The sequence below is a fragment of the Eubalaena glacialis genome, chromosome 16 (genome assembly GCF_028564815.1).
Source record: "Eubalaena glacialis isolate mEubGla1 chromosome 16, mEubGla1.1.hap2.+ XY, whole genome shotgun sequence".
Lineage (NCBI taxonomy): Eukaryota > Metazoa > Chordata > Mammalia > Artiodactyla > Balaenidae > Eubalaena > Eubalaena glacialis.
This window is the reverse complement of record NC_083731.1, coordinates 33757231-33785189: the sequence shown is the minus strand read 5'-3', so window position 1 is coordinate 33785189 and position 27959 is coordinate 33757231. Positions and strand designations below refer to the sequence as shown.

The following is a 27959-nucleotide window of genomic DNA, read 5'->3' as shown; positions in this document are numbered from 1 at the left end:
AAGGAAGTAGGCACGGGCACACCAAGTAGCAGTACTTCAATCTGTTCCCTTTAATGTCTTCATACAACCCCTCCTTTCCTCCATAATCTGATATATATGCAATTTAAAAGCCATTAATTGCCTCCTTCTTATTTTATAAGTAACATGATGTGATGTTTAAAGTGCCATCTCTATTCTTTCTTTGAACGCTAATGCCTTATTTTCGGGGAGATATTTGAGCTGAAGGTCAAGGATGATGATCACACTTACTATCTGGTATTAAAAAAACAACTATTTTTCCAGTTAGATCAAAATATTCTACTTCACCTTCCTTCAACACCCAATTCCCAAACATTCACAGCTGTTCAAGAACCACTAATAAAATGCAGGAGGCTTTTAATAGTAAAGGAACACTTAGTATAAGTCGGGTAAATTAAAAGTGGCAAAGGAGATTAAATGCTGAAGTCCCTGACAGCTCCTGACTTCATTGTCTTGAAACCTAAAAACTGCTGTACCGTACACTGACAGCTTTCAAGACTTAGAAAGAATAGGTTGTTCCTTCTAAAAATGTTATATTTTCTCCATAGGAAAATTACAGTTTTTTTCTATCAACAGTAGATAATCAAATTACTTATGCAAAATTCATCTCCTCTTCAGTGAGCAGGTGAGTGCCCCCTTTAAATGATCTTTACAGGTCCCTCAAGTTGTTATCCTGTCATGATTTAAGTGATGGTTATTCAATCGAATTTTTCTGCATAAATAGTTCTGTTCAATCCAGAAAGGAAGTAGTATGATGGGACAGACACAGTCAACAGTTCAATAAAAATGCAAATTTTAAAAATTATTAAAATGTACTTAGAAGTAACAAACTGCACCACACAATTCTTAGGTTTACAAGTGTTCCCTCAAGATTCTTTTTTTTAAGGAAACCAATCTTTGAAGTTTTTTTTTTCTTGACTGTAGCTATTTTTGAAGTTTCTTCTTCTTTCTCTCTGGTTCACTAATGTCCATGTTTGAAGTATCAGTAGGAACGCTTATTCCTGGTATCTAAAGTAATGCAAATGGGAAAAATCGGTGAGTAAAAGCATAAAATAAGGAATAAATCTCATTCTCATCTTCCCCTTCCCCACTGACGCTTTTAAGTTCAAAAAGATGCAGGGGTGGTAGGCGGAAGAAGGAGCAGTAGATTTTCCGCACGATGTATGTGTTGGTATATATTTCACACACAAAGGAACAGTGGTTCAGAATGTAAAAGGCAGACATGATCTCAGCAGGTAGAAGCATGTCATTTGGGAAGGGTGTGTTTAACCACAACATTCAATTTATCCTAGCTGTGAGCCACTCTGTCAGGATCAGAGGCCTCAGGTATGTCGGGGGCAGAACCAAGGTTAAGAACCAATGTCTTAGGTGAGACACACTTTAACTTGATCTTCAAAAGTGCAGATTTCAGAAACAAATAGGCAGATCTCAGAACTCCACTTTTGGCACCAAGGACCTCAGAAGAAGCTCAGATGCCTGGGTTCCCATGGCCTAAGGAAATCAGTGAGAAAATAGGATTTCCTATGCAGATATTTGTCCTCCACAATACTTACAGGATTCTATCCTTAAACAGAAATAACTTATGACTATATCACTCTCTTTCACAAAATAGGTACTGTTTATTCCACCACAACATGGACACTAAGTTTGGTCTTACCTGTGGTTCTACCAGGGACATTCGGATTTTCTGATGCTGAAGATTAGATGAGTCTAACATGATTTTCACTTTAACTTTATCAAATATATGAAACACTGTATCTTCTATTTTAAGTGATGGTATCTAAACAAAACACATTTTACTATTTTTAATTGCTTTCTTACACTTGAGGCTTGGTTCTAATTCTTTATAATTTACCTTCCATATTAATTTAAAGTTTAAACTCTAAAATAACTTCAATATTTATTCAGCATCTAGGTGTTCAACATAACAAAAACCACTAATCTAACAAACTCACATACATATGACTTAATTATGTGCAAACCTCCCCCTTTCATTAATGTGGTCCCAATATATATTCATTAACTGTAGGATTCTCACCCCTTTAATTAGCAAATTGTTGGTGTTACACAGGAGCACAAAGGTAGTGTGGGCAGAATTTATTGTTCTGTAGTTCTACTAAGATTAGGGAAGTAGGGAGTGTGTCAGGTAAGAGACACTTGGAATTGGTTGAAAAAATTCCCTTCTTGGAGCTATAAACAGCCATTTATTCCTTTAATCCATTTGTCCACTAGGGACAAAGCATAATTCAAGTTTACCTTAGAGGGGAAAACTTTACATGGTATAAAAGAAAGAAATCAAGAACAACTTTTGTATACGGGAAGATATACTGAGCTGAGAAATTGTGAGTAAAACGATAAGCTTAGCTAGCATAAAGTTCTGTAGGGTACAGAACCCTACAGAAAATTTTACCCTTTATAGGTAAATAATAATTTTACCCTTTATAGGTACCATTTGCAACTGTCCCTCCTCCAAAAAAACCCAAAATAAAAACATTAGAAATACTGTACCTCATCATCATAAGTAAGCCGTGGCTTTGGTTTGTCCTTTTCTTCAAAGAACACTGTACCTTCTAAACCATACTTTGGAATTAACACCACAATAGCATTCTTTCTCACAAATAGAATATAAGCTTCTTCACTTACTATTCCTTTGCTTTTGAAAAATAACTGTAAAAAAGCATACAACCTTATCAAGGATTGTCTTAAAATATTCTGAAGTTAACAAAAAAAAAAATTCTGCAATTAAAAGTGAACGAAACTTCATTTCTAACATTAGTGATAGAAGGCAAATACCTGGGTATGAAAAGCCACAGATGCACGCTGGGCGTACTGTGCCATTTTGTGCCGGAAATTGAGATTTTTACATAAATCTGCAAGCTTGTGTTTGTCTGTCAACTCTGGGTAAGTGCAGTCGGCCCCGACAGCCACAGCCAACAACCGATGAACGATGATGTCTGCGTATCTAGATACATGAAGGAGAAATAAGAATCGTGCTACGTTATAGCATTAAAATGTCCTTTTAAAATTTGAAATCAACTATTTTCTATCTCTAATTTCATAAGGAAAAAGTACCTTCGGATGGGTGAAGTAAAATGTGTGTATATTGGGGATGCTAAGCCATAGTGATGAAAATCAGTCTCCATTCCAGAGCAGAAGTACACAGCTTGCATCATGCAGCGAGTTGCCAATATTCTTAACAGGGTGTTTAGATATGGGAAGGTAGGTGAATCAGCCCGGTCCAAAGAGTCAGCCAAAGCCTTGGCTGTATCAGTTTTAATTTCCAAATTCTGTGGATAAAGAAGAGGGAAAAAGCATCATATTAAACATTTTAATATCAGTACCAGCATGTCTTGAAAATATAACCAATCAGATTGAACAAATATGGTGGTTTTTGACCACGTAGTGTTTATATCTTTTGTCCTTAACCTAGGAGAACTAAAAATAAAGTTATAAAAAGTAATGGTTGTTTTTTGCAACATTAAACCTTAAAATTTTCTGAATGCATTTGAAGGTACTACAGTATCAACATTCTTAAGAAATTTCAAGGGGAAGAGAATACTGGGAGCACTAGTGCTATCTCTCAAAGTCCAATCTGTACTTGCCTTATCTTTGTTGGGGTAGAAAAAAAATCAAAGTAGATCTGGATACTTTTCAGCATATCTGGATTTTCTCTGCAGAGAGTTTCCCTCCATTCAAAGTAGAAGTAAAAACCAGAGGCAAAATAAAACTGTATTGGTTACTACAGCTCAACGTGCTGATACAGCAAGTAGCTGCTTGTTTTACTTTGGGAGATGAGGCAAAAATACTTATGTCCTCCTTCCTCTACCCAGGTCATAGAAAGAAATAGGACAGTAAGGGAAAATTCTCCAATTTACAGTACAATCCTTGGAGCAGAGGAGAAGCTGATTCTGCTCTGATGGATATGATAGGAGCAGGCCCACCATAAAGGTCTGAAAAATCAGAAACCAACGTCATCCTGTTAGAATAATACCCTGAAATCCAACACTCCTTCTTCCAGCTCTCTTCTGGACAGGAAAGATGGGGCCTGAGCAAGTGATCCAAAGAAAACCAATGTAAGCCACAGTCACCCCAAGGGTAGGGATAATCATGCCTAAATAAGTCTACTAACCAGAGGCAGGGAGTATAAGGGGGTAAGGAAACGGGTGCCCTTTCTATGTTTTTCCTTTTTTCCGCATATGCAAAAATGGACTTCTTTCTTAGGGACATGACATAAAGAGGGCTTAAGTGAGTTGAAGATAAAGAGAAAAAAAAAAACTATCTGTTAAGTCTCTAAAGGGAGACAGTTCGGAGGAGGCATGAAGTAACACAGGTATAAAGAACACGTGTAAGGTTTGGCACAGAGATATGGAAGAGCTTCATACGTTCAGGATATTATAAATAACTTAGTCTGGAAGATCTGGCTTTAGTATAGGGCTCTCTTTATTTAAAGACATTAAAGGATTTTATTAAACAAATGATTTCAATGTGGGAAGAGATGACCACACCCAAGTTAGATGACTTCTTCTTTAATTAAAAGAACTACTGGCATATTTTTGTATCAGAAGATGACAAAATTTTTATGGAAAGGTAAATATAGACTATTCAGTGCAATGGCTAGATCACTACACAAATACAGATGCTTTTTCAAACTACAGGACCTTACCTTGGATTTACCTGCCTTAACAAGAATTTCATAATTTGATGGAGGGGGAGCAGGATGTCTTCGAAGCAGAGCATGCTCAGAAAATTCTTCGTGAATTTTTTTTGCAACAGAGATGTTGGCAAGTAACATAAATTCTTCCACCATGGAATTTGTTTCTCTGCCAATGGCAAAATCGTTAAATAAGGAAAAAGAATGAGACTTCTATGTATCATTCACAGGTTACCTTCTCTACCAAGCGATAATGAAAATTCCTATGTCAACATTCATGTGTGTGTGCACATGTGTTTTTTTAAGAACTTAATATCCCCTTCATTTCTCAGCTGCTGTGCTAACGATCTCTTACTATGTATCTACTCCATGAGTAAATCTCACGCTAGAAGAGACTTTACAAATGGCATTAGAAAACAGAAGCTTTACTAACTCTAGTAATATATAAAATCTAAATCATAAGCATTTTCACCTCTTTATGCTGAGTACAAAGAGATTTTTATTCAATTATAAGTCCACAGAAATAAAGTTTTCTAAGAATTAAAAGCTATTTAGGTCATATCAATTTTGGCTTTAAAAAAATGAAAACGTTCACCAATAAACTTTCACCCCAAAATGAAGAGATATTTAAAATAGCTATTTTGGGTGCTTATTATGGCCCAGGCATTGTGCTATAAGTGCTATATACATTGTGATATGTGTGTGTGTATACATACACATATACAATATGTATACACACATATGTATATATATATGGATATAAATATTAGTCCTGCTTTGCAGATGAGAAAACTAAAGATGTGTAACATCATTCTCTTGCTCAAGATTAGAATTATCAGTAGAAACAGGATCTGAGCCCACATAATCTGACTTCAAAGCTCTTAACCAACGTGATATTGTTTTTCGTTCTACATAGTCTATGTCCACTTAAAATTTAGTTTAGTAAATGATCTGTGTTCTGTTTAATAGTGCTTTCTTTCTCCCAAGTTACTGAACATGCATTATTAATCTGTCATTCATGTTTCCATTTTTAACAACATCTTATAACTTCTTGACAAAATTCCTAAAATATATTAATTTTTTTTTTAATATTAGGAAGACCTCTAATCGTACCTTTAAAACTATGGGACAATCTCTTAGAAATGTGGTTTTTCTTCTTGGTAAGAAGAAATGGGTGATGTTCTACTTTGGCAACACTAGACTCAAGATTTTCCTCAAAAAAGCCCTTGGTATTGGGTTCACTGTTCCTGTTAACATTAGACTTATTTGCACAGAAATTCACCCAAAGGTATTTTTAAATTTTAGCTCTAATGCTATAATGCACACACTGGTCCTAACTAACAAACTTGAGTATATTCCCATTTTTAATCCTTGGTCATCTACTAGAAAAGTGTAAATGCATGATTAATTTCAGATCACCTTACATAATAGGCATGGAAAAGAGGCCTAACTCTGATTTCATCAAAACCAACCTTGCCTCCTAAATCTTAGCCCAAATCAATAAAGCAGTAACAACAATACCTAACCTCTGACTATTCTTCACAACACCCTATGAGGTAGGTACCATTACCAATCCTACTTTACTGACAAATAAATCAAGTCATAGAGAGGTCAAATAACTTGTCCGGAGTCACTGGCAGAAGTGGGATCCAAATCTAGGCAGTCTGGCTTCGAAGCCCAGTGTTTGGCCACTATTCTATCCTATCACAGTATATTCTCTATTAAATACTTAAGAAATTAATGAGGGCAATCTTCCTTTACTTACCATAGCTATTACTAGTCAAGTTCTAATACACCACACATTAAGACAAACCGAACTGGCAGTTTTCCTTTTATAATATTTATCTTATAAATAAGATACATAAGTTTTATATAAGAAAGACTAGAAAGTGAAATCATTTATTTTTCTCTATATTTCATAAGTAAAAAAAACTCTGTAGAAATCATAACCCTACTAAAAATAGATATTTGGGGTACAAATATGTTTTATTAATATATATACTAGATATTACATTAACATCAAAATCTTATCTACTACCCATCAAAAAAATTGCATACCTAAGTTCCTTGGTCTGCAGATCTATGGGATCATGAGTTTCACTGTCCATGTGGAATCGAACTTCTGGAGAAGAAAGAGTCAAAGCCCTAAATAAGATAAAGAGGTGAATCAGTCATGTGAGCAGTAACAGATATAATTCTGGAAGTGATTCTTTTAAAACAGAAAATGATTAGAACAAATGCATAACAGTTTTTCTTAGGAAAGCTTTATGACTATCTGCTAAGTTTTATGTTCCATTTTCGCGGACAGCCTAATATTTTACAGTTCTAAAATGCATTTAAAAAGGGAGGACAGTAGCAACACAACAAAATGAGTCCTTGTGTTTCTCAGGATTTGAATGACTTCTGTAACGAAACTGAGTTTTTACTTAGCTACAAGAGTTTGTAATCACTTTTATAAATAAAGAAGGTTATCAATAGTATTTTATTTACTACAGGAAACAATGTATTCGGGTGAGGGATGGTGGAGAGAGGCAAAAGGGAAGCTGCCGTGGGTAGATCAGTAACATCAGAAGATCCCCAGTTCGAAAGTATCTTCCACATACACTCAACCAAGGAGAGGAGACAAACTACAACTAATGTCACAAACACTAATGGCTATTAATATCTGAGTGCTGTGGGTCAGAGAGTGCACTAGGCTAAGTGCTTTACATGCACAGTTTATTTAATGATTTGGCAAGTTCTCCTTTGAAAAGTAAATTCCCACAAGGCAAGGCAAGTATTATGTTTCTACACACCCTGATGCTATTTTCATCAGGTCAGCTCCAAATCAACCTAAAACTAAGAATTTTAATGAGGCTGGGTAACTTTGGACAATCACAAAGAAGGGAAAAAGATGATTTGGGGCAAGTTAAGTGGGATTCCAAGTCCTTTTTTCCCTTGACTCTTCACCTTTATTAGAAGAACTACAGAAGAAATACTAGAGAGGGAATCCCGATAAATATTCCTTTCTTTCCATGCATAATTTACAATAAGGTTCTAAACCACAATTAATCTGTGTTAATCAATACATCTTGACCTAAAGAGCAAGGTATACTAATCACATTTTGATCACTTTTTCTTCACAGAACATTTAAAACATGACATTCATTCTTTAACATAGACATATGATAGATATAATTTAAGACACAACATATCCTTTAAGAAGGTGAAAGACACTAATTTTTTTACTGATTCCTTTCTCTATTCATCCTAAGACTGAGAAGACTCGATGATATGTTTTACCAGTAGATGACTATCTATCAATACTTACAAAACTAGAAGTACAGTGTTCAAGTTAACGAAATATCTTTCCTGTCCCAATTAGAGAAAGCTGTTACAGATGCAAATTTACATCTCTTACTTTAAAACTGCCAAAATAAATACAGTTTCAATTTGTTTTATTCACTTTGCTTTTACAACAAACATTCTTCTGATGCCTGGCATACTGAAAACCTTCAATAAACGAATACTTGATGAAAAATGTGTTGTTTTGTATTACAAAAGAAATCTAACTATACTCTTATTTACATCTTAATGACAAACTTGAGCAATAGTTTCATTGGGTTTTACTACATCCAAATTATCCTTATACAGTTCCAAGTTTCACATTAAGGATCATAAGAAAATTCCCAGAAAACTGAAGTGTGAGTAGAGATAGGGTCGGCTCAGCATAAATACCTAGAACAACACTGTCCAATGGAACTTTCTGCAGGGATGGAAATGTTCTCAATCCACCTTGTCCAACATGGTAGCCACTAGCCAAATGTGGCTACTGAGGACTTGAAATATGGCTAGTGTGACTCAGGAACTGAATTTTTTATTTTCTTTAATTTTAATGAATTCTAATTTAAATAGGCACATCTTATGAAAACAGCACAGATCTAGAGTTTGCACTCCCCAACAAAAACACTTTTAGTAACTACTTGTGACCCTACCCTGGATGGGCACAGGAGCCCAGAGACCAACATATGAAAGGCTCAAGTACCTGCTTTACTCTGACAGCTGATGATGTTTTTCAAGAATCAAATTTCTTCTAACTACTTCAACAAGTTTGGGTACTTGGATACTCCTTAAAACTCCTCTGCAGTTCGGCAAATGCCATGATATAACAGCTAAAAGATGTAAACCTGCCACTAGCAATCAGATCTTTGGAAAGACTGCTTCTAGGTAACTCTTAATCATTTAATAAATGAAGGTGTTGGATTAAACAATCTCTAAAATCTCTTCCAACTCTAAGTGCAAGAAGGACTTCATCTAAATTTATTTAAACATCTGAAAACCAATGTTCAATCTTGAAACTCATTTCTAATTAAAATCAGGAACAATCCATAGAACAGTCTTAAGACAATCTTGCCTTCCTAGAGTTTCTTCAAGATCTTTAACTCAAACATATCAAGATCTTTGACACAACAGAACTCTTGAATAAACATCAGTCCAGAATCAAGCTGCTAACATTTAAAAAGGTATCTAGAAGAAATGGAATGTTTCTACTTAAGAGTCCCTATTCAGCCTATTAAATAATTCATCCTTGTCCATGATAAAACACTTTAAAGAGCTCACAAGTTATCTTAATACCAGGATAGGTGAATTGACAAATCTTAATAATTATTTTTGAAATGTACCCATTTTCAATTCTTCTTTTTTTCAAAATTTTAGCTAGTTTATTTAGTCCACGGAGACTAGTAGTAATACTATCATTCATGGCTGCTGAATCAATTCTCATCTGAGCTTCAGCGTATGTAAGGGAAGCCTAAAAAAGAAACCATATGTTAATACAACGCTTATAAAAACTGGCTTACTATGTTCTCCTATTTCCACTACATAAAATCCATGATTTCAGAAAACCTAAAATCAATAACAAAAGAAGAGATTCCTATCTATAATATTTATACTCCACACCTATGATTTCTGATTCATTTACTCTTATCTGATGCATTACACAACATAAGCGAACTTATGTTAAAACAAAATAAAATGGTAGAATTGTTAGTAAATAGTTTAAACTCTTTACTCATAGTTCAGTTAATGTATAAATACTTAGGTAATGTTAAAATAAAATAAAAGGAAGGTTAGATTATTCTCTGATAATGACTGTAAAGTGAAATCCTTTCCAGAGAACCAATACTGCCTTTCTCACTGCAAATAATTAATAAAATTGTAATAGTCTAGACATCATGTTTTATAGGAAATCTACTAAATACCCAAAATTAAGTATTTAACCTAAGAATCAGAAAAATCATAGTAGAAAACATTAATTTCTAATTACAATCCAAATATACAAATGGTACCTCTGTTCCTATTTCCCTCCTTATGGAAAATACCATTTTTTAGCTTTTTTTTTTCTAAGCAGCTTTTTGAGTAAAAATCAGGAATAGTATAAGAGAGTTAGGTGATGCAGACCAGGTCAGATTCTTGGGAGAACCAACTCATCTATTAGGGGATAAGAGTTCCCCATCTAAAAATGTTTTCTGTTATATGTTTACTAATTTTTTTTCATATAATTTTGTTATACTGACCAAGTCTAGGAGAATTATAAACTCATCCTATTTAAAAATACTAATCTAGGAAAATTTAAATCATTCACACATTACTATCTGTCAGTTTAACACTGCTTTCTTTCCAATCACTAGCTGATTAGAAAAGAATGATGTCAAAGGGAGAGAAAAAGCAGGTAAACTTGGAAAACAGATCACTGGAAGAAAAGTGGTTTGGCAAACATCAGAGGTAGATTCAGGGCAAAATAAGAACACAAGGGAATCTGGGGAAAAGTATTAAAAAAAGGAGAAGAATGAGAAAAACATAATCTGGCTCCATTCTGTGTGAACATCGATCTCAGGCCAGTCCTACTGGAATTCAACCATGATTTATGACATTACTTCAGTGAGAAAATGTGAGGAACAAGGAGATGGTGTACATGCCATCTTTTAAAATACTAACCAGTTATAAACTGGGACAACTTCAAACACTGGAGTCCCTGAGTTAGGGCTAAAAGAAACCTACTTGGTCTCCTCTAGTATATAGGCTTCGTAAGTTTCTGAATACAGGAAAACTGCCAAATAAACTCATTTCTAAATAACAGCAAAAATTAAGCAAATAACTGAAAACAACTAGATTTTGCTGCAACACTGGGGAAAAACTTCTTATTAATAAGCCTAACTTTTTCAAAACGATCTAGAACATTGTTAAAAGCACCAAAGATGTTAAACATGAAGTAGTAACCATGAAACCAACCTTTGAATTAATGACACTTTTGGTAAACCTTGTTTTTAAGATTTCGGCATTGTGATTCATTTCCCAAATACATGAAAATGCCAACCTATGAGGAAAAATAGATAGTATCTGTTAATGGGAATCAGTTAAAGTAGTAAATACTATGTTTTTATGAAGAAATGTGCATAAATACCTGTCAACGTTAGATCTTAGGGAACATAAGTTAGAGCTAAGCAACTCTGGAACCATGTCAATCCTCTGGAACAAATAAAATAGAGTTGTGGATTACTGAGCTGTCTCCACACGTTTTTTGAGGTTCTACTCTCAAATATCAATAGCATTGATCTTACAAGGGGAACAAAAAGGCCTTTGTGAAAAGAAGTGAGAAAATGTGAAATAAAAAGTCTATTTCTAGAAAAGCAGTTACACACAATTTTTACGAGAGGGAAGCAATGAAAGAAAACTGGATTTCATGTCAGTCAGTCTAAGTTTAAGTTCTCTACACTACTCACCTAGCTGTGCTCTGAAACTTTGAAATCTCTGGTCTGTACAATACGTTTGTACTAGATAACAGACACAGGCCCTAATAGCTCTACGACTGGACCTTCCTCCAATACTTCACACAAACTACAGGGTGTTTTCAACATTCTAAAAAAAGAGAAACACTAAATTTTTATGGAAAAAAGCTACACAGAAGAACTTTGACAATGAATTTATCACAGACTAAGCTTAACTTTCCCTTCTACTTTCACAATTTTTCTCTGTAAGTTTATGGGAGCATACTTAATGAGGAATAAATGGTAAATTGTGACAGAACAGACTCGACTTAACTATATATATAAGAAACAGAAAATATATTAATTACCCACCAATAATAAGTTAAATGCTACATAACAATTTATATCAACTACATCTACTTGTTATTTGGGTCACTCAATAACAAAACACATTGCAATATTTTCACTGATTTAAGGCCATCTTATTCTATGTATGTCTTTTAGCTAATTCATGTACTATTCCAGACTGTTCAAGAATCCAAAAGTGCCCATGATTTTGACAAACTGCACAATTAACAAAGTAGTAATTCATATTTCACTATATACTGAGGCTGTCCTCTTCTCAGGAAATACCTCAGATGGTTTTATTATTAAGAATAAAACAGATGATGGAAATGATGTATCAAAATTCCACTCTAAATTTAACATACTTACCTTTTCACAAAGATACACAGTTGTTCCCCTTCTAGCTGATTCTTGATCCAATGCATTTCCTGGTCTAATAAAATAGCTAACATCAGCAATATGAACACCAACCTTAAAAAGATAAAAAGGATGTCAACATGCTTAATTGGGTAAATGTACTAATGGAGTTCTAATGAGAAGAAATATGGCTAAAAGGAAAAAGGACCTTAGTCACAGTTACCATTTCAATTTTTTACATGCCCATTAGTCTCTGCAGCTACAACTGACTCTACTTGACATAAATAACTCACAAATTCTACAATGGGTCAAAAGAAAATTAACTCAAGACCAGTACTATATTTGGGTAGAACGTCATTATAATTATGAATACCTCCAAATTTCCATTTTCAAGTTCTCTACAATGGAGAGCATCATCTATATCAGTACATCCTGGGGGGTCCACACTACAAACACACAGATGTCTCAGGTCTTCTCTGTTTTTCATGTCCTAGAAGATGCCACATTATTAAGAAATAAAAAACTATTTTGGTGGTACAGATGTAACACAAGCTCTTATGCAATCAACAATATCTATAAATTTAAAAAAAAACAGCTTTATTTCTTAATTATAACTGCACATCATGATTTATAACTTGTGAACTCCTCATCTTTGGAAAATCTGACATAAGCTAATGTCTGTCCCCTAGAAAAGTCTGTCTTTCAGTAAAGCAAATGATTTCCGTGATACCTAAGAGTTCTGTACCAAACTAAATGCAGGGGAGGAGGGGACTACGGTTTCTACATATTTTAAAAAAACACATACAGAAATCAAACAAAATTAGTAGCTCAGATACAGTGATTCACTAAGAATTCTTTTCAACATACCTTCTCAGTGATGCTCCAGGGCATCTTTGGTAGAAGGCTAAGAACAGCCTGTGAGAAAGGCTGATGGGGAACATCATGCTCAAGTAACAAAACTTCTGTTTCAGTCTCTTTGTCTCCGACTTCACCTAAATTTTTTACAAAGTGTCCCTAAAACCAAAAGATATTATTAGAAAGGTATATTTTACAGCTTTCTGTTTAGCAATTTATACTTTACTATCACATTAAATCCCTGAACATTTACATATCACTTTAGTATTTCTAAATGTTCTCCACACTTCTTAAAAATGACAACTAGGTAAACTAAAGCTAAAACTGACAAAGACTTCTCAAGTGATTTATGGGGGAGACTTCCCAAGGGCCCGGTTCTCATATAACAAGGTGTCTGTTTATTTCCTATTATTTTTCAAGTTTAAAATGTGCTTCAAATATCCTACCTTCCAAATTCGTTTATTTACAATCTACTTAGGTCTCAAATGCTGTTTTTGTAGTTGCTGTCACCAGAAGTTATTTGTTAGGAAGTTTGAGTAAAAGTCACCAAATGATTTACATTGGAATTTCCTAAAATTAATTTTCAAATTGGACGTACACTTATCAGGTAACTGTGAAATACTTCTAGATCTCAGTATGTATTTTATACAAAAGCAGATTCTATTTTCAGGAAAAGAAGCAACTTTATTCCCAAAGTTTTAATTAAATATTCTAAAATAAAATGATTAATTCAAGCTTACATTTGGATATCTGGAATTTCTGGGCCAACCATCAATAGCAACAATAATTCTCTGCCCTTCTAATGTAGAGGCCTGTCTGGTTTCTATCCGAATTCTAGGGATTCTCTTTTCAGCAGGAGTAAAGAGATGTCTTCGTGACTAGAGAAAATTAGGAAAAAAGATTTTACACATACAAAAAAGGCTGGGGATGGGGGCAAGGTGAGGGCTCTAAGTTCTATTCAATGTATTTCATTTTGTGATTACATAGCAACATGCTGTTTACTCACCTCTTTAATATCAGACTTGGAAAGCATGCCACAATATGGTCTCCAGTTCCTTCTTATTATTCCAACAACTCTACCTGTAGGCTTTAACATTTTTTCACTTACAGCAGTCTTAAGCTGAGATGTAAAAATAAAAGTAAAAATCTTCAGTTATCTTTCCTGTAAGGATAATGAGACAATTTCCCTTCAAAATTAGAATACAGATACTTTCTCAGGCAGTAAATTATGACATAAAACTACGGAATTTTGATGCTTCAAAATTCTAGGCAAGAGCATGCCAAATAAAACTACAAAAACAGTTCCATGATCAAGCACTACAAAAAAAAAGAGAATCCAAAAAAGAAAAGTAACTGAATAAATATGTCAGAACTGGACTCTGCAGTTTTAATATGAAGATTTCCTGACTTGCACACATGTGCGTGCACACACACACACACACGCACAGGTCTGGTAATTAAAAGACTAGGATTTTAGTACTAGTTTTCAATAATTAGCTGAGTGGCATTTATTAATTCACTAAAAAAGAGATGTATCTTTAAAGGTTCATCCTTATCCAAAATATAAACCCAAACAAATAATAGTTCTTATTAGAAATGGCAGAAGAACCTTATGGTATTTCACCTCTAACACTCTCCTATGGCCTGGACTCTGCAAAGATAATGTTATAGTAAGACTCCAGAATAGTGAATATAATAAATATAAAGAGAACTACTACTAATGTTGTGTGAATTCCAACTACTTGTTTTATTCTTTTAATTCTAAAATGGGAAAATAAATAGGTCATATCAGGTAGACTTTAGGTCATAAGAAACAACTGAAAGCACTCTCTTCATAATGAATATGGTAATAGAGAAGGAATTATTAAACAGACCCATCTGTAAGGGCCCAGAAGTACATCTCTTATGCTGAGGGAACTTTAACATTACATAAACGCATTTCAGAAAATTTAAAATTTGTATTTACTTAAACCTCACTAATTCAGCCAGATCGTACACCTGAATGTCAGAATTCAAGTTTCATACTCAAGTCTTTTTGTATTTAAACCTTTGTCTTATTTGAGCAAAATAAGACATTAATATAAAGGCAGACTGCTTAGAGGAAAAGAAATCAACTATGTGTATGACACATATTATTAAACTGACAGAACTATAATTTTATTCACTATAAATAATGAATAAACTAAATATTAATAAAATAAATCTGAAAGCAATGAAACTTGTTTAATTTTTTCCAAAGACAATACATTAACAACTTCTTCAAAGCTACACAGACAAAAAAATAAAACTTTCTTGGTTTCATACAATGCATTCTCTCTCCTCTTCTTTCTCCATATCATCTTCATTTTGACCTTCGTCAAGTAAAACCACAGAAGATGGTGCTACCCACTGATTCTTTGGAAGAAGCTCCACAGCCACAATATCTTCATGAATAGCTCGGTTTAAATTTTTAAGTCCTTGTAAGATTATCTGTGAAACAGCAAATGACACATGCCCAGATATTTTCAAAGGCAATATAATAATGGGAAGGTTGCCTACAGAAGTTTAGATATATTCTGATGTCTCTATGTTTCTATTTCCCCTCCTTTATGTATTTTCTTCCCCTATAGTGGGGCCCTTTACTCTGCCCTCTTAATTTCTCAATAGCAAATAGAAAAAACATGGTCAGAAAATACGGGTTGTGTTCATGGCTCTACCATAACTCTTACATTAGTACCACAATTTCTTAATCTCTCTAAATCTCAGGGTCCTGATTGGTAAAACAAAAAAGAGTGTACCTACTCTTACAGGCAGAGTTGAAAATAAATGAAATGCAGTGTTCAAAGCAATGAGATGAGTACCTGCCCAATAGTCAGCACCCCAAAACAACTGCTATTTGCTTTAAAGTGTGTGAAGCTCTCCAGAGCAATTATACATTATGTAAATAGTATTTCCCACAATAGATCATAATACAGAAAACAGAGGTACCATAGTGGGGTTTTTTATTGATTAGATTTTTATTCTCTTAAAAGTGGGTTAATAGTTCTTTTCCTCAATAAGCAGTTTTCTGAAAAAGTGATTAATTCTACTAGTATCTATGACCTTTCACATAACTTTCTTCAAGCTGATAAATTGGGAGGATAAAGCAAATTTAACTTCTTGTACAAAAATGTTAAACACTTGTGGAAAAAAAAAGAACAGAAAACATTTTAGTGTAAAAGGAATTTATGTACACACTTGCCTCTTTATTGTCTTCAGTGTCACCATGAACCCAGACTGTAGCTTCTAAGTAATTTTCCCTGCTGGCTCTAAATGTCCCTTGAAGGTATGTACCAGATTTTATGCCTTGTTGTAGCTTACTTAATGGAAGATGCTCTGAAAATATTATTTTTCCACTTTCTATTTCATTCTGTGAAATAAACAAACCAAGAGATATAGTTAGTAGTGAGTCTTTTGTATGCTCCATATACAACTATTAACACCATCAGGTATTTTTTAAAACCATCCACATTATGGTATATACCACTGTATGAATTTGAATGAACATAGCACAGTAAGAAAAAAAATGCTTTCTGTTCTTAGAAATACACAAACATTTCCATTTCATTACATTTAGGTGTCAGCTACAGATGCAGAACACTAAGAAACTCTGTGTACCCCCTACCCCTACCCAGGCCTCCTGGAATGAAGGTGTGTAGTTAGGTGATCAAGTGAGCGGGTAGGTATGTAAAGGGTAATGGAAAGCCTCAACTGCATGAAAAGACTGTGGTTCCTGAAAGCACAAGAAAAGCTATTTTTATTTGGATTATTTTAAACAGCTAAGGCTGCTAGAGAGAGGTAGGCTGGCATCTAATGTAGATCCACCACAACACCTTCCAGGATTCTCAAAGACCTGAACATCCAAAATCCTGATTGCTTGGCTTCTTTAGTTTTCTTCATTTCCTAAATTTCCTACCTTCTGAGGAGATCACTTTATACCTTCTTTTTTTCTGCTTAACTCTCCAAGTTCCTTGTCTTCCCTCCTCACTCTCAGATGAAGGACCTCCATGTCCACACTGAGAATCGGAAGCAGTCACTCGAGACCTACTTCACCTCCCTACCGCTGAATCTGCTCACCTACGTGCATCTACCTGTCATCTCCTCTCGTCTATTCAAGAACTTCGTCCTATAATTACCTTCTCTCTCTGGAATCAAATTTCCCCCCTCTCTACTATCACAGCCTCACCGTCATATAAACTAATATAACCTATTTTAAAAAAATACGGACCTATTAAATACTATGATCCATTAAATAAATTAATTAATGATATGGTCTATTAAAATACATTAATTAACTGATTAACTAATTATTCCCTCATAGCCCCATCCAATCTATCACCAACTCCTAAAATCAACAAAATATTTGTATCAACAAAATATACCCAATATCTGATCTGACTACTTCTCACCACCTTAACTGCTGCTACCATGATCCAATTTTCTGTCTTGTCTCCCAGGGGTACTAGAATATCCTCCTAATTGGAGGACCTTGCTTCTAATCTATTCTCCTTAGAGCAGCCAAAAGGGTATTACTGTCCTCCTGCTCAACAGCTGTCTAGCACTCATGGGCTAAAATCCAGTTTTTTTTTTCCATGACTCACTACACCCTAAATGATCTGGTCTCTACCTACGTTTCTGTCTTCATCCCTAACATTTTCTCCCTTGCTCACTCCATCCCAGCCACACTTTTAGCTATTTCCTGATCTTGCCAACTTATTCTAACCTCAGAGCCTTTGAACTTACTGTTCCTTCTGCATGAAATGCTCTTCCCCTAGTTAATGTTAATACATGGTTAACTCCCTTACATAATGTAGCTAAAATGTCTCTGTCTCAAAGCAATTTGCTTTCTTAACATCCCTCCTAGCTCAGTTTAGACATTACTTCTATCAGGAAGCCTTGACATCCCAAATTGGGGTTAGACGCCCTTGCTAAGTTCAGTCAGTTCTCCTATAATGCTTGTTTTGAAAACACAAATGTGTTCCAATGCAATTGATATATTAAAAAATACCAGGTGACAACACAGGAGCACCTCAATACATAAGGCAAGTGCTAACAGCCATAAAAGAGGAAATCGACAGTAACACAATCATAGTAGGGGACTTTAACACCCCACTTTCACCAGTGGACAGATCATCCAAAATGAAAATAAATAAGGAAACACAAGCTTTAAATGATACATTAAACAAGATGGACTTAATTGATATTTATAGGACATTCCATCCAAAAACAACAGAATACACTTTCTTCTCAAGTGCTCATGGATCATTCTCCAGGATAGATCATAGCTTGGGTCACAAATCAAGCCTTGGTAAATTTAAAAAAATTGAAATCGTATCAAGTATCTTTTCCGACCACAACGCTATGAGACTAGATATCAATTACAGGAAAAAATCTGTCAAAAATACAAACACATGGAGGCTAAACAATATGCTACTAAATAACCAAGAGATCACTGAAGAAATCAAAGAGGAAATCAAAAATACCTAGAAACAAATGACAATGAAAACACGACAACCCAAAACCTATGGGATGCAGCAAAAGCAATTCTAAGAGGGAAGTCTATAGCAATACAATCCTACCGCAAGAAACACGAAAAATCACAAATAAACAACCTAACCTTACACCTAAAGGAATTAGGGAAAAAGAACAAAAAAACCCCAAAATTAACAGAAGGAAAGAAATCATAAAGATCAGATCAGAAATAAATGAAGAAGAAATGAAGGAAACAACAGCAAAGATCAATAAAACTAAAAGCTGGTTTGTTAAGAAGACAAACAAAATTGATAAACCATTAGCCAGACTCATCAAGAAAAAAAGGGAGAAGACTCAAATCAATAGAATTAGAAATGAAAAAGGAGAAGTAACCACTGACACTGCAGAAATACAAAGGATCATGAGAGATTACTACAAGCAACTATATACCAACAAAATGGACAACCTGGAAGAAATGGACAAATTATTAGAAAAGCACAACCTTCCGAGACTGAACCAGGAAGAAATAGAAAATACAAACAGACCAATCACAAGCACTGAAACTGAGACTGTGATTATCTTCCAACAAACAAAAGCCCAGGACCAGATGGCTTCACAGGCAAATTCTATGAAACATTTAGAGACGAGCTAACACCTACCCTTCTCAAACTCTTCCAAAATATAGCAGAGGGAGGAACACTCCCAAACTCATTCTACGAAGCCACCATCACCCTGATAGCAAAATCAGACAAAGATGTCACAACAAAAGAAAACTACAGGCCAATATCACTGATAAACATAGATGCAAGAATCCTCAACAAAATACTAGCAAACAGAATCCAACAATACATTAAAAGGATCATATACCATGATCAAGTGGGGTTTATCCCAGGAATGCAAGGATTCTTCAGTATATGCACATCAATCAATGTGCTACACCATATTAACAAACTGAAAGATAAAAACCATATGAACATCTCAATAGATGCAGAAAAAGCTTTCAACAAAATTCAACACCCATTTATGATAAAAACTCTCCAGAAAGTATGCACAGAGGGAGCATACCTCAACATAATAAAGGCCATATATGACAAACCCACAGCCAACACCATTCTCAATGGTGAAAAACTGAAACCATTGCAACTAAGATCAGGAACAAGACAAGGTTGCCCACTCTCACCACTATTACTCAACATAGTTTTGGAAGTTTTAGCCACAGCAATCAGAGAAGAAAAAGAAATAAAAGGAATACAAATTGGAAAAGAATAAGTAAAGCTGTCACTGTTTGCAGGTGACATGATACTATACATAGAGAATCCTAAAGATGGTACCAGAAAACTACTAGAGCTAATCAATGAATTTGGTAAAGTAGCAGGATACAAAATTAATGCACAGAAATCTCTTGCATTCCTATACACTAATGATGAAAAATCTGAAAGAGAAATTAAGGAAACACTCCCTTTCACCACTGCAACAAAAAGAATAAAATACCTAGGAATAAACCTACCTAAGGAGACAAAGACCTGTATGCAGAAAATTATAAGACACTGATGAAAGAAATTAAAGATGATACAAACAGATACACCATGTTCTTGGATTGGAAGAATCAACATTGTGAAAGTGACTATACTACCCAAAGCAATCTACAGATTCAATGCAATCCCCATCAAACTACCAATGGCATTTTTCACAGAACTAGAACAAAAATTTCACAATTTGTATGGAAACACAAAAGACCCTGAAAAGCCAAAGCAATCTTGAGAAAGAAAAACGGAGCTGGAGGAATCAGGCTCCCTGACTTCAGACTATACTACAAAGCTACAGTAATCAAGACAGTATGGTACTGGCACAAAACCAGAAATATAGATCAAAGGAACTGGATAGAAAGCACAGAGATAAACCCATGCACATATGGTCACCTTATTTTTGATAAAGGAGGCAAGAATATACTACGGAGAAAAGACAGCCTCTTCAATAAGTGGTGTTGGAAAAACTGGACAGCTACATGTAAAAGAATGAAATTAGAACACTCCCTAACACCATACACAAAAATAAACTCAAAATGGATTAAAGGGCTTCCCTGGTGGCGCAGTGGTTGAGAATCTGCCTGCTAATGCAGGGGACACGGGTTCGAGCCCTGGTCTGGGAAGATCCCACGTGCCGCGGAGCAACTAGGCCCGTGAGCCACAACTGCTGAGCCTGCGCGTCTGGAGCCTGTGCCCCGCAACGGGAGGGGCCGCGATAGTGAGAGGCCCGCGCACCGCGATGAAGAGTGGCCCCCGCACCATGATGAAGAGTGGCCCCCGCTTGCCGCAACTAGAGAAAGCCCTCGCACGAAACGAAAACCCAACACAGCTAAAATAAATAAATAAATAAATAAATAAATAAATAGAGTAGCTATTAATTAAAAAAAAAAAAAAAAATGGATTAAAGACCTAAATTGAAGCCCAGACACTATCAAACTCTTAGAAGAAAACATAGGAAAACACTCTATGACATAAATCACAGCAAGATCCTTTTTGACCCACCTCCTAGAGAAATGGAAATAAAAACAAAACTAAACAAATGAGACCTAATGAAACTTAAAAGCTTTTGCACAGCAAAGGAAACCATAAACAAGATGAAAAGACGACCCTCAGATGAGAGGAAATATCTGCAAATGAAGCAACTGACAAAGGATTAATCTCCAAAATTTACAAGCAGCTCATGCAGCTCAATATCAAAAAAACAAACAACCCAATCCAAAAATGGACAGAAGACCTAAATAGACATTTCTCCAAAGAAGATATACAGATTGCCAACAAACACATGAAAGAATGCTCAACACCAGAAATTATTAGAGAAATGCAAATCAAAACTACAATGAGGTATCACCTCACACCAGTCAGAATGGCCATCATCAAAAAATCTACAAACAATAAATGCTGGAGAGGGTGTGGAGAAAAGGTAACCCTCTTGCACTGTTGGTGGGAATGTAAATTGATACAGCCACTATGGAGAACAGTATGGAGGTTCCTCAAAAACCGAAAAATAGAACTACCATACGACCCAGCAATACCACTACTGGGCATATACCCTGAGAAAACCATAATTCAAAAATAGTCATGTACCACAATGTTCACTGCAGCTCTAGTTACAATAGCCAGGACATGGAAGCAACCTATCTGTCCATCGACAGATGAATGGATTAAGAAGATGTGGCACATATGTACAATGGAATATTACTCAGCCATAAAAGGAAACGAAATTGAGTTATTCGTAGTGAGGTGGATGGACCTAGAGTCTGTCATACAGAGTGAAGTAAGTCAGAAAGAAAAACAAATACCGTATGCTAACACATATATATGGAATCTAAAAAAAAAAATGGTTCTGAAGAACCTAGGGGCAGGACAGGAATAAAGACACAGACGTAGAGAATGGACTTGAGGACCCAGGGAGGGGGAAGGATAAGCTGGGACGAAGTGAGAGAGTGGCACGGACATATATACACTACCAAATGTAAAATAGATAGCTAGCGGGAAGCAGCTCCATCGCACAGGGAGATCAGCTCAGTGCTTTGTGACCACCTAGAGGGGTGGGATAGGGAGGGTGGGAGGGAGGGAGATGCAAGAGGGAGGAGATATGGGGATATATGTATATGTATAGCTAATTCACTTTGTTATAAAGCAGAAACTAACACACCACTTTAAAGCAATTATACTTCAATAAAGATGTTAAAAAAAAAAAAAACAGGTGAATGCAGAAAACTGCACCTAGCTGAACCAAGCTGAATCCACACGCGCAAACACACACACACACCTCTCAAACATCTATCAGTTACTTCAGATCACTGTGTTTTACGAGCCACACCATCTTCACCTGGTGTAAAAACTTTCTGTTCAAATTTAGATAACCCTCTTTTCACCGCTTCATGAAGTTTCTGAGTGTGTCCCTAACCACATTTTCCCTTAGCTCTGTGGTTTTCATTATATAATTTTGCATGGCACAGTGACTTCGAGGAACACACATGTGTTACAACAGAACCGACTGTAATTCCACCATATCCTACACTCACCCTACCATAGTGCATAATCAAATACTGTGAATCACCAATGTTGGATTACTCCTTGTTTCTTCTTCTAGACCAGTGCTATCCAAAACAACTTTGTGATAAAGGGAGTGTTCTTTTTGTGATCTCCAGTACAGTAGTCACTAGGCACAAGTGGCTCCTGGATGCTTGAAAGTTGAATAGTACAACTGAGAAACTGAAGTTTTAACCTGAATTAAATTTAAACAGCCGCATGCAACTAGTGGCTACCTATTAGACAGGATAATCCTAAATCTGTATTCTAAAAATCAAGCCCAGCTTTTATTTTCTCACTTCCATTTAGTTTTGTAAAGTAGCTGGTTGAAGACAAGCAGGGGTGGAGAAAATGCTGTAAAGACTGGATGTACGTATAATGTTCTATTACATAAATCTGATTATTATATCAATAGTATCTACCATTTACATTTACCATAGCTGTTTGCCAGGCACTGAGATAAGAATTTTATTAATACAACTGTTATCACCTCATTCGACCCTAATAACACTATGAAGTCATTATTGCTAAACACACTTTACATACAAGGAAGTATCAGCTCACAAAGTTTAATGGTTCCCTCTCAAGTCCACTATTGCAGTGATCCCTTTTCTCATCCCTCTGCTTCTAATCTTGCCCTTGATACAATGCATCATCTTACAAATCGAAATTAGAGTAGTCTCCCAAATAAGTAACAATTCTGGTCCTTCTCCTCTGTTCCTCCTAGACACACTCTCATCCACCTTTAATGTCTTTTAGCCTGACAATATAAGGTAGGGAGCCCAGAGTCCTATCTGCTAACTTCTCTTCGTAGCAGCCTTTTAGGGAGACCTTTATAAGACAGTTTAAAAATTACTAACAGAATAAATTGTTAAGTCCACACTATCTGGCCCCTTGCCTTCCCGTTCTACCTCTTATGACTCCCTCCCTCCTCCTATGGAATTGATGCTACAGCTGTATGCTCTCTCTGCAGTGCCCACCACTTCTCTGTTTGTCAAATACCTACTCCTTATCACAAGGCAGCCATGAATTCCTTCATTTATTAATCAAACAGATAGTGCCACCTTGTGCCAGGCCCTACTCGGGTTGCTGAGGATATATCAGTAAACAGCGCTATTTGAGAAAGTCAAGTCTTTAGGGATGGCATTTTGATAAGAAGCCTATTAGAGCCACTCTTGTTGTTTATAACCCAACTCCTATTCCAATTCCAGCTTACCCACCGATATTCCAATTTTTAAATTTGGTACCTATAAGCCTAACATCTGGAAGTGGTTACATTAATAATTTCACTTTTCAAAAACAAAATAAAACAAACTCAAACATACCCCTTCTTCAGACAAACAAGCAAGACGATCTATGAGTTCAGGGTGAGCAGTTAGGCTTTTTACATATTCTTCACCTGAAAAATAAGTTTTTTGCTCTTGATAAATTCAAATGTGTTTTTTCTCCCTTTAGATATGTTTTTTTCCCCTTCTTTTGTTCATGACAGTACATATGTCAATTTATTTTTGGGGGGGGGGAAGCCTTCTCTGTTGAGGTGGTCACACCCAAAAGGCAGTGGGTCAAGTATATCTATAAGCTTTTATTGCTAAGCCAATTCCAAGTCTTGATAGGGAAATTAATAGCCACTGGTGGCACAACTCACTTAGCTTAGAAATGCTGAGAAATCAAAAAAATACAAAAATATCACATTAAGTTATATAGGACTATGAAACTACCAAATGGTCAAATGAACATCTGATTATGGGCCTGATGATAGTTTTTATATGCATTTGCAAACATCAACTAACAGTCCGGTCTCCATGGAGACTTACAAGTGAAAGCTGGTATCCCTTCTTCTATGGCTTTCTCTTTGTTTTTCCTGTCATTGGTTATGAAGATAACTCGCAGCTGATTCTCTGCCGACATTTTCTTCAAATGTTCGTTGTACCACTTTGCTGCTACTCGAATGGCTCTATCATTCCTGTCATTAGAAGTTTCTCCCTGTAATTGTTCTACATAAGTTTCTCTAAATGTAATGGAAAGGGAAAAAAAGAAAGAAAGAAATGGAAAACAACAGAATCAAGCACATGTAAAAAGTCTTAGGACATAAATGCTTAATAATTACTAAACTTAAAAGTCAACGGTACATCTTTTTCTCTTGAATGTATTCACATTTACACCTCAGAGCGGAAACAAATAAGATCCTTCTGGTCACGTTTTTAAGACAACAACTTGCTTGGAAAAGAAGAAAATCACATTAATGGAGCAATAAAAAGACTAAAATAAATTTATTTCACCAAAAGAAAAATTCAAGATCAGAATTTCTACTTGAGGTTGGAACATTAAAAAAGTAATAGTTTGTTGGAAAAAAACTATACTAAAACTTTGCAGGTCTGATAATGAGATTTCATTCAAACTGTAGATTATCAGGAATTCCTAAAAGCTAATTGTATGATTAGATGATTTGTGATCATATGATTAATCTATAGTTATTAAATACATAATGCACGTAAATTATCCATGGTAAACCCTGAATAAGTGACAAACGCCATCTAGAGATTGAAAGACCAGATACAGATATGATTGCATATTCCTTCTAAGTCTATCCACTCTGAGCTATCAAGTGTCGGCATACTTATTTCTCTAAATCTGTTCTTCGAAGCCAAATTTAAGTACAATAACAAAATTCAGCACAATAACTTCTACCTACTTCTTAAAAATTATAGGCTCAATTTTAGAATTTTATACTTATATATATGGTTTTCAGAATTATTTTATTATTCATCATTAAATACACCTGATAATGCTTTGAAGCTTATCAAAGACACTCATCAATTTTTGAATTGGTTTTAGCATGACTGAGCAACAATCTTACATGAGACCTGCTCGAGTGTCTTACTCTTCCTGTCTACCCCAGCATTGCTAAGCTCTATTCACTGCACTTAAGCTAACAAAATTGCTAACCTTGGATTAAAAATCTGATGATCACGCTCCACAGAAACTAGGTCTTTGAGTGCCGGAAAACAGTGAAGCTTCTGTTTCTGGATTTCGAGGAGGAGACAGAAATAAGAAATCTACAGGTGCTTTACTGATGTTCTTTATAACAACAGTATTTAAGTGTGGGATATAAGAATAAAGAAGAGAAATTTGAGAAATTAAATATTTTTAATTTGCATATTCCAATGGGATTTCATTATTACATCTACTGTCTAATCTAGCAGTTCTCAACCAGGGAGCAATTTCCCCCCCCCCCCCAGGGGACATTTCACAATGTCTGGAGACATTCTGGGTTGTTACAGCTCCGTGGATTGGTGGGGGAGGGGAGGTCTGTTACTGGCATCTAGTGCATATAGGCCAGGGATGCTGCTAAACATCCTACAATTCCTAAGACAGCCTTCCCATAACAAAGAATTATCCGGTCCAATATGTCAATAGTGCCAACATTGAGAAACTCTGATCTAATAAAAGTAAACTTAGGGACGTCCCTGGTGGCGCAGTGGTTCAGAATCCGCTTGCCAAGGCAGGGTACACGGGTTCGAGCCCTGGTCCGGGAAGATCCCACATGCCGCAGAGCAACTAAGCCTGTGAGCCACAACTACTGGGCCTGTGCTCTGGAGCCCGCGAGCCACAACTACTGAAGCCCTTGTGCCTAGAGCCCGTGCTCCTCAACAAGAGAAGCCACCGCAATGAGAAGCCCGCGCACCACAATGAAGAGTAGTCCCCGCTCGCTGCAACTAGAGAAAGCCCGCGCGCAGCAATGAAGACCCAATGCAGCCAAAAATAAATAAATAAAATAAATTTATGAGAAAAAAAAAGTAAGCTAGGACTCATCATAAATTATTTATGTAACATAAGAAACAGACAATATCATATTTTCTAAGATCACACATTAAGTTCAAACGAAGGTCTTGAATCTGAAACATAAAGAATTCTATTTCTTAACCTTATTGTCGTCAATATGTTCAGTTATAAGGTATTAGTTTAACTTTTAAGAGCCCATTAAGAATATATCTGCTTTATATTTTTAAAGCTTTCCTTCACAAACTCCTATATTTTATTAACCTATGTTGGTTAGTCGTATAATACAGTATAATATGGAACCTAGGCAAATCTCGTCTTCCAAACTCCTACCGCTTGACTCATGCTAAAACCAATTCAAAATGAACACATTTTGGAAATTAAAGTACCTACCATAGCCGAGGAGCCAGGAGACTTTGGTTCTGGGTTTGACCCAATCAATGCCTATATGACCTTAGCAAGGTCTGCAAACTCTGTAAGAACCAAATATTACTCCCAGAAGTATGAAACCTATGGTGTATCTTCTGACAATGTCACAGACTACCGCCAGGAACTCTCCCCCCCAGTTCAGCTAATTCTATAGTTTCCTGATAATTGACATAATTTCCCCCCTACCTATGGTGCTCGTTAGTAAAGGTATAGAAATGCTTCTCCTGGTTATTCGTCACATCTCGGATTCGTTTATATACCGGAGCACTCCGATTTCTCACTTCTTGGAGAACTGTTTGTAGCACAATGACATTCCTGATGGCAGGGTCCTCAAGGACATCAATCTTTTAAATAAATAAACAAATAAATAAATAAATGAAGAGTTAATTTTTCCTGTGTTCATTCATAAATTGCTTCTGTTGAACGTGAAACTCTGCCGGTTAAAAAAAAAAACACTAACTGTACATTAAATAAGGAGCTATTTTGCAATATAAAACCCTTCAGGTCCATTAAAGAAGTATACATGTAAATAGGCTAATTACAAAACTTTGTAGAATTAATTTCATTAATTAAAGTAATACGTTGGCCCACATAGCTTTCGTTCGTAGGCACTTACAAGCTGCCTGGGGGTCGCAGGCTGGAGGCCACAGAAGCCCAGGTCCCCGACCTCCAGACATTAAAATCTAAGGCAGAAGAGACACCAGGAGTTAGAAAATTGACGTATTTAAAATTCCTGTAACTCCAAGAACTCAAAAAAAAAAAAAAAAAAAAACCAAAACAGTACATGGAAAAGAACCTCGGCCTGGGGGGCAGGAGGCATAGGTCCTGACGGGGTTTGCCTCTCCCTAAGTACGTGATGTTGCCCAAGACGCTCCTCCTTGGGCATCAGTCTCCCTATCTCCCTTTCTCCTGGTGGCGCCGCTGTGCCTGCGCTGTGCCCGCGCTTCGCCCGCCTACCGGCGCACCTGGTGGAGCAGCACGTTGGTGTCAGGCAGCAAGTAGTGCGGCTGCGGGCAGACGCTGCTGACCCGATCCAGGGGCTGCGGCTCGAGGACCGATCCCTCGTGCGCACCGCCGCACGCCGCGCATCCAGACGCACCGCAGCCTATGTCGTCCCGCAAGTAGTGCTCGCGCACGATCTTCATCACGCCGCCCGCCCGCGTCTTTTTTAAGAAAGTCCTGGACTTGAGCATCTTGTCTCGCGGCTAGGAATTCCGACCCCGACAG

The 27959-nt window shown here is 36.1% G+C and overlaps 1 protein-coding gene across 2 annotated transcripts; it reads right to left on the bottom strand.

The window, feature by feature from the left end:
* Window positions 1-794: 794 nt before the first annotated feature.
* On the bottom strand, window positions 795-27959 carry DIS3 (DIS3 homolog, exosome endoribonuclease and 3'-5' exoribonuclease). Of its 2 annotated transcripts, none has more exons than XM_061170556.1 (21): window positions 27698-27959; window positions 26919-27076; window positions 24338-24531; window positions 23849-23922; window positions 16193-16360; window positions 15277-15441; window positions 13979-14092; window positions 13713-13850; window positions 12985-13131; window positions 12491-12607; window positions 12130-12231; window positions 11112-11176; window positions 10940-11024; window positions 9331-9458; window positions 6728-6814; window positions 4682-4838; window positions 3091-3305; window positions 2812-2980; window positions 2527-2685; window positions 1676-1798; window positions 795-1026 (listed from the first exon to the last, which is right to left on the bottom strand). In XM_061170556.1, the coding sequence occupies exons 1-21, from the start codon at window positions 27923-27925 to the stop codon at window positions 943-945; spliced, it is 2877 nt and encodes a 958-aa protein (XP_061026539.1). In that variant the 5' UTR covers window positions 27926-27959; the 3' UTR covers window positions 795-942. The 2 variants fall into 2 exon arrangements, with proteins under 2 accessions (XP_061026539.1, XP_061026540.1); XM_061170557.1 differs by lacking the exon at window positions 27698-27959 and adding an exon at window positions 27349-27399.